General features: G+C 41.9%; 1 protein-coding gene across 1 annotated transcript; it reads right to left on the bottom strand.

The window, feature by feature from the left end:
• Nucleotides 1–1048: 1048 nt before the first annotated feature.
• Nucleotides 1049–4149, bottom strand: wfikkn2b (WAP, follistatin/kazal, immunoglobulin, kunitz and netrin domain containing 2b). The gene is made up of 2 exons (XM_085283334.1): nucleotides 3709–4149; nucleotides 1049–3205 (listed from the first exon to the last, which is right to left on the bottom strand). Exons 1-2 carry the CDS (start codon nucleotides 3892–3894, stop codon nucleotides 1661–1663), a joined length of 1731 nt encoding a protein of 576 aa, XP_085139460.1. The 5' UTR covers nucleotides 3895–4149; the 3' UTR covers nucleotides 1049–1660.
• Nucleotides 4150–7980: the final 3831 nt, after the last annotated feature.

Below are 7980 nucleotides of genomic sequence, written 5' to 3'. Positions count from 1 at the left end.
ACACCCTTTTTGTACAGCTATACTTGCATATAGAGGCCCCAATCTCCGTAATTAAGTCCTTTAATCAGTTATCAGGTATATCTAATTAACTTGTATTTCTAAACGGCCATCTTTCCAAAATAGCATTTTGATCCATACAGTTAGTTTGCTTTTAGTTGTCAAAATCTGGAAAATCTGCAAAAACATACCAAAGATTAAACTATCTTTAGATCAGCTATGTGAATGAAGCAGTCAAACCCACAGACCTCAGTGTCCTGAGGAGTTGTCTGTAATGTCATCCCGTCCATAGTGGATGGGATGAGGGATTGAGAGATTCTAAAATGAATTAACAGCGTATCAGAGAGCAATAAAAGGTTGGCAAACTTTGTGTTTGTGTTGTTTATATCACTTTCTGATGTGATCCAAGGTGCTGCAGATCTAATATTTTTCAGAGTCTAGAGACTCAACAGCTGCTGAAGTGCAGGTCTGACCTCCCGGGGGGTTTTGCCAGTAAAGGAACACCATACATGGGCTGATCTCTGCCTCCATCACCGCTCTGGATGGGAGAAACAGAATCTCATCTGGGAAGTAGAACACCCTCGTCGAAGCCCACCAAGGCCTTTTGCTAGTAACCCAGAGATGCCGGCTGGCACGGCATGAAACACATAACTCTTGTATGGGAGTGGATCTGAGGTTTACGGCCTGGGATCCTTACCCAATTAGGCTGGACCATGGAGGCAAAACAAAATAGGGTGAAGTTTTTACAATGCCACATGGGTGTTTGGAATGGATGGGTTCTGTTTGGAGGTTTGCAGGGATGAGGAGGGGGGCAGGGTGGACTGTGGATATGCTATTCCCAAGTCTCTTTTATCACAACCTGTCAGCGGAGCTACACAGGTACAGTACACAGAGAAGCTGCTGTCTGTCATCACAACAGGTACAAAGGCACCAAATCTGGTTCCGCACTCCTGTTAGCCTTAAAAAGTAAGATCGCTATGACTGTGCCCTATAATCCCTCATAATATGGTGTTACAAGACAAGAAATGAGGAGGAAAGAGAAGATCCCAAATGTTTATTTTCTTTATACATTACACAAAATACAAAAGTCCACTTGATTTCAGAGAGGATGTGAGGTACAAAATCAAAGACAAGCTTCCATGGTAATAAATACCCAAGAAATAAGAGAAGGACGATATAAAATGAGCAGCTGCTTTGGAGAAAATGTGGTAAATAGAATATTTTACAACTCATTCTTTTGGATGAAATCTATGCAGTCATACTGCATATGCAGTATGGCACATGTCCTGGTGTGCCACACCGAGTAAATGTTAGGATGTTAAAAGTTCCTGGTCACATAACAAGTATTTAAAATGGAGAGTTCAAATTGTTTCATGCTTTGATGCCAAACGTCTACAAGCTATATTTCTGCATAGGTCAGAGAGGATATGAGGGAGGGCAGAGTAAGGTAACTCTCCTGTGTTCACTTACATGGCATTTGGGTTAATAACTCCAATGGCTGGACAAAGAAATGCTTCCCTGCAAACTGACAACACAAAACATAAACAACATCATAGTGAAACATTAAGAACTCCAAATGTAGCTAGAATGCTCAAAAGATCTCGACAGTACTGTGGGCAATGTTCAGAATATAACAGCTTAACATTATGTACAGATATTAGCCCTACTGAGGGCTGTTGGTGATCGCTTTGAGAATGTCACATGTGTTCTTAGAGATGACTTCTTTCAGTTTCCGTACCCGACGAGGGCTAGATGCTCCCACGTAACTCTCAGGCTGAAGGATGGCCATGCCATCGCTGACATTGCCCATGATGATGACCTGGCCCTCTGCAGCAGCAGCTGTGATGTTGGGGCATGGGCAGTTCCAGTCCATGTTGATAAAAGTGACCTCAAGGGGCTCCTTGCCAAAGAAGCGGAGACCCATCTTCTCATCTTTGAAGATCTCCTCCACAGTCACGAGGGCGTGGCCTGAGTCTTTCTCCTCTGTCAGCTCAGACATGCGACCCAGGATGACGAAGTCGCTGCGGCAGAAGCTCGTCACCATCTTGCCTCTCGGCTTGCAGGCCTTGCAGTTTTGGTTTTTGGGGAAGGGGCACATCTCCTCGCAGCCTTCTTTAGATTCAAAGTTGTTGTCATTTCCTTCACAACCGCCGTAAATGAAGGACTGACACTGCTGTAGGGTGGTGCTGTACGCCCACCGCGGCTCGTATGCCTTGCAGGGGCCTTGCAGGGTGGGGAGCCCACAGGGGCCCGACAGTTCTGGACCACAGCACTGCATGCACTCCTCGTATGTCTGGAACACCTTCCTGGGCTGCTGGCTGCTGTTGTGGCAGTGCGTAAAGGAGAAGCAGTTGTTGGATTTGGACTCGTAGTACCAGCTGACTTTCTGCAGCTCACTCCCACAATCATCTGCGCTGTCAAGGGGTTTCAGACATTCGTCAGGCAGGCAGCGGGTCTGGTTCTTGGGTTCAGGAGTTCTGTGTAACTCTGTGGGCAGCACAGTGAATGGGTGTTTGGCTTGCACTAAACCGGATGGGTTCTGAGCCGTGCAGGTGTAGACCCCTGAATCGCGCAGCTGGGCGTTATAGATGACAAGCTGACCGATGTTTGTGACCACCATGTTACCCCTAACATGATTGGGCCTCATGAGAACCCTCTCTACCCCATCAGGCATCTGCTTCTCCCATGTGATCTCAGGCCGGGGGCGACCGATGATGTCACACAGGAAGCTTGCCGTTTCCCCGACATTCACAGTCTGTGGAGTGGGGCTGCTGATCAGTACAGGTGGCTGAGGCTCGGTGATGGGTGGGATAGTCGCCTGAAGGGTCGCAGTGGTTGGCCAGAGAGTGGTCACCTGGGGGAGAGAAGGGCTTGTGTTGGGCCACATCAGATGGAAGCGGCACGTGACAACAGTCAGGGTGATGCCCTTGGAGCACGCCTCTGCATCCATGTAGCACTTGTTGTAGTAGGTCATGCTGTCAGAGGCGCAGGTAAAATGTGGCTCCTTTTCACAGCGGTCCCGGCATTTGCACACCGGCTGACCGTCCCAGATGTCGCACTCAGAGCCCTGCTGAGTGCACATGAAACCGGCGCAGGTTGCTTCCTTTGGCATTCCCACGGGGCCCTTCTTTCCATCCACATAACGGGCTGCCACACAGCTTCGATTCCCACACACATTTTGACAACACTTCTCATAGGACTCGCACTCCTGCAAGAGGAGAAGGGGGGGAAAAGTGCTTTGAATCCAAGATGGAACAAAACTAAACTTTCCATGTGAGATATAAACAGTTAAAAAAGTCAAAAGCAACTTACATACCTAAAACAGAAGCAGCTGAAAAATAACTACAACTAGAAAGAGTCATGCATGATATGATATTTACAAATTAAATAGAAATAAAACAGAAATATTGCACCAGTAAGGCACATATTCTAATAAAGTAAATAAATGTGTAATTGTTCTTTTTCTACAGTCATAATTACAGAGTCTGTCATCATTTTTGTGCACTTGTATTTTGAGTTTAGTCAATTTGATAAAAAACAAAACCAAGGACATCAAACAATGTGGCACACTACCATCACAATAATATAGCTATCCTGACTTTTCTTTCTTTCTTTTTTGTTCACTCTATTTGAAAATCCCACATGCACTATTAACAAAAAATAAAACAAACCACGATAAGCTTTCATTCCAAGTTACTGCCATGACATTACCTGGTCAGATTCACACTCTCGTGTGCAGGTGCTCATGGCGTCTACCCACAGGTTGGGGTTCATATCATTGGGGCAGATCCCCCCGTGCGTATAGTCAATGTGGGTCAAAACTCCGACCTGGAGCTCCATCCACACTGACACACACGTCAGGAACCAGATCCAGCGCGGAAACAGCATCCACCACATCTTCAGAGCGGCGCGCAATTCAACAAGTGCTGAAAGTTAAAATAACCAAACGAACAAAGTAATGTGTGTTTCTGTGATCCGGCTGTAAATCAGTTGTTCTCGAAATAAAGGCAGGTGTGCAAACGAGTCAAAGCGCATCAGTCTCCAGAGTCCGTGCGATGTGTGTCAGTTGATAAATTCACTTCTCTATTTATACCACCAACCCTCCGCCATCGCTGCTAACAAGACGCGCCAAGTAACTCGCAAAATGACAGTTATGAGTTTCTCCTTAGATGTTGAAAGAAGCTTAAAAAAAAAGCGAAAAGCTGGCGGGGCACCTGCCTGTGAAAAGGATTGCTGGTAACCCCGTTTAACCCTTTGCGGTCCCCGCCGGCGCCAGGGCGCACCGTGCGCTATGACGCACGGAATAAAAAAGTCTCAAAGGCATTTTTCAGCTTACAAAAAATGTAGTTCTTATTATTTAACGACTGCAAAACAGCAAAAAACACATGTTAACACACATTCAGACTGTTTGAATTAAAGCTGCGGTTTTTACAGGTAACAAGAAGTGATGTACTTTGCCTTTACATACTATGAATATAGAATATTACTTATATCACACACACACACACACACACACACACACACACACACACACACACACATATATAAGAAAAATGAGTCACTTTTACACAAAATAAAACGACAACAGCTGAAATAATGAAAATTTAAACGATTCATATTTTAACTGTTCATCATTTAAGCATATTTGCAACAGCTAAATTTATCTGGGTGAAATCATTTAGAGGATTTTTCTTTTCTTTTTTTTACAGATGTTGAAACTCATATTTTAACAAACACAATATGCTCTTGGAAAAGACTGCATTTTTAAAGAAAACAAAACCATGTCATAGTTATAATTTTATTCTAATATGCTTAATTTTTTCATTACTTAATATTAAAGACAACTGTTTGTAAAAATCTATAATGGGCCAAATAAAGGGAAATTGTGACCTGCAGTACTTTGTGATCAGCACTAATAAATGCAGTACATTTCCTTCAGGTTAGACATAATTATAAACAGAATCCATTTCAATGTGATTGCATTCATTGGGATTCCATGAAACACACTGACGTAGCTGATTATATACTGTTCCTCACTTTAATAGACTTTCTGCACTGTGTAAAACATGATAACTTGCAGCCTGAGCTCAATAAAGCCATTTTAGCCATGTACAAGTTCATGCTTCTACCTGCTTGATACATTGCACACTCTGTGGACTTTTTCTTGTCTCTGTAAATGCATGCAATCTGTGATACGTGACTGGTGTTGCACAACAATCTCTATTTTCCACGTAGCACAGTTTTCCATTTATACAGTCCACATTCTTCAGCCGTCTGCATACATCCTACAAAGCATGTCTTTGTACACAGGATTACTTTGAATTTATGCAAATGTACAGACTTGTTCTTAAATTCCAGAAAAGAAAAAAAAACGGTCTCTGAATCTTGGCTTGAGGACATTATTTGACAAGAACAAAGCTTAATTGGAGCACTGAAACAGGTTATCACCCAAAACGTAAGTACTCATTTGGGTTTGGGTTCATATCCAAGACTTAAAATAGAAAACATGAGTCCAGCTTTTCGTTCCTTAACAAGTCCGACTGGCAAACCAGCAGAGGTGAGATGAGGACAGTGCAACTCAAAAACGGGGAAAAAAAATACTTTGAAGGTGTGCTCTGCAGTGGGCGTGAGAGTTGGCACCATGTTTAATGAATGAAGTTGTTATTATCATTTCTTCAGTCCTTTCCTGTGTAAACCGTTTCCTCCACAGTTCAGCTGAGGACAGGGTAGCTATTAGACTGCCTTCCAGTGCAATAACGGTGGACTCATGCTGAGTTTAAGTATGTGTGTGCAGGAGATTGTTTGTTCTTCATGCAGACGTGGTGATTTTTGTGTAAACCTGTGTGCGTGTGTGTATGACAAGCTAATAAATAAAGCCTTGTTTATCTGGATCTTGCCATGCTCCGGATCCTGTAGAAGGATTATTTTAGGTCCATTTCAGTGCTAATCATAAAAAACATATTCCCATATTCTCCATGATTCACTATGTCACCTTATATTAGTGTTTACTGGATATGTGTTTGTGGTTGGGGCAGCTTACTGTACTTATTGTTATAGGATATTCACTAGGGGCAAAATGTGTGCGTGTACACAGGTGAAAATACCTGTCGCTCTCCCCAGGACAGAAAGAGTTACAAATGAGAGGTTTCATAATGAGGGAGGATTGTAAGCTGTTAACTGTTGTCAAACTCAGTAAGGCCAGACACATCTTGGGGCTACAAATAATAAGCTTATTTTGTAGAATCACAAAAATTCTCCAGGTGTCAGGAAAATTACAAAATCATGAAATGGCACGCCCTCGGGTGAGAGGTTATGTGAGGATTACAAGCTTTGATATCAGTTTTTTTTATTTAGACTATTAAAGTCAACACCTGTCAAAGTAGAAGAGACAAAACATCATCATAGTTTTTGAGATTACCCCAGTAATGAAGCTCAGCTGGCTGACATTAGACCTTTGGGTTGTACAAAAATTTTAAAAAGTATTTTGAAGAATTTAGCAACAGGTTGGTGAAGTAAAACAAAATCCAAAGAAACAACTTTGACTTCAGCATCTTTAGCAAACATCTGCATGTTTGGTTAAAGCGATATCAGCAGAAGTAGGGCATCTGGCATTAAAAAAAAGTATATATATATACTTCGTTTTTTTTAAGAAATCTGTGCCAAATCAAACACTACACATTATCTCATATCATCATCCATCTGCTGTGGCGACCTTTAATGTTGTGGCCCCTCATTTACAAATGGTAAATGGACTGATTCTTATATATGCAGCCACCCCCACCTACACATCTACAGTGTATATGCCAAAAGAAGCTACCAGGAAACTGACTCTAGCTTTATATTACAGTAAAATCTGACTAATGTCAGCCTATTCATTTTTCAAATTAAAACCAGTTATGCATTTCTCAAAAATCTCTTCTATGAATTTCCTGACATCTGTGGGTGGCTTAGACATATCAAAAGAACATCTTGCTCTGTCTGGTACTCCGATATTGAGCAATACTGAGCAACATTCTGACAAGGCATCAAAAAATAACACTCAAACCTTCTTGCTGTATCACTGTTGTGCTAAAGTTGTTTTTAATCTTCCTCTCACCTCTGGGTCCGATTCTGTACATCTGTGCCAATAGGCAGGGACCTTATCAAGGAAGCTGGCAGCACAGCTTTCATTCATGCCGCCCTATCAACATTTATCAGTTTTAGCATGTTGGAGACAAAGAAAGGTGTGTGCCAGGGAAAAATACTGAGAAATGTTAACTGCAGTGTTTCTGTGTGTGGGGCAAGAGACATCTTGCTGTAAGGAATCTAAGGTGAACTTCTCTTCTTTGCCCCGTCATGGTCTCTCTTCCTACTTTCTCTTAATCCCCAATCAGTTCTGAGAACAGACAACCCAATTTCCAATAACATATCCACAGAATCAATGTATAAAACAATAGAAAAAGCAACAAATCCCTCTTGATCCACAGTTAGGAAAGCTCTTACATTAACTCTCTTGTCTTATTAGATTTTAATTTATTGTATTTTTGTATTAGTTTCTACCAGCACTGTAGTAAAATTACCATATTTTTGCCTGTTAGGATACATTAAGGAAAAAACACAAGTTCCTTCAGTTGTAAGTGAAGAAGTTGGGGCAACAGTCACTTTCCTGGCTTGCTGACTGAGTGTGAGCACACTCTAGTGGATGGTTGGAATAATTACATAATGACTGGCACTGACGTTAGATTACCCCCCAAAAACTGGTGATTTGTAACACTGTCTCTTCTTAATTGTAAAAAAATAAATAAATCTTTGCTGCATCACTGTATAAATGACATTCACACAAAGCACAACTGAAACAGTCTTGTTTTGTTTTACCTGGAAAAAAAATTCCAAATATGTAAAAGATCTAATTTAAGAAATCTGTACTGACTACAAGGCTACATGGGAATGATTCATTAGCCACAACTTGAATGGAACAACCCTCTGGACATCATCAGCATACAT

Source organism: Mchenga conophoros, linkage group LG8 (assembly GCF_057382185.1).
Source record: "Mchenga conophoros isolate Kocher_MC1m ecotype Shallow Benthic linkage group LG8, M_conophoros_male_GT1.1, whole genome shotgun sequence".
Taxonomy (NCBI): Eukaryota; Metazoa; Chordata; class Actinopteri; order Cichliformes; family Cichlidae; genus Mchenga; species Mchenga conophoros.
Note: the sequence above shows the minus strand (reverse complement) of the source record. Positions and strands in the feature narration are given on the sequence as shown.

Excerpts from the sequence above, each read along its gene's own strand:
- wfikkn2b (XM_085283334.1), bottom strand. The coding sequence starts at position 3,894 with ATGTGGTGGATGCTGTTTCCGCGCTGGATCTGGTTCCTGACGTGTGTG. Across the intron at positions 3,206-3,708 it reads GAGAGTGTGAATCTGACCAG|GAGTGCGAGTCCTATGAGAA; the intron begins GTAATGTCATGG and ends CTCCTCTTGCAG.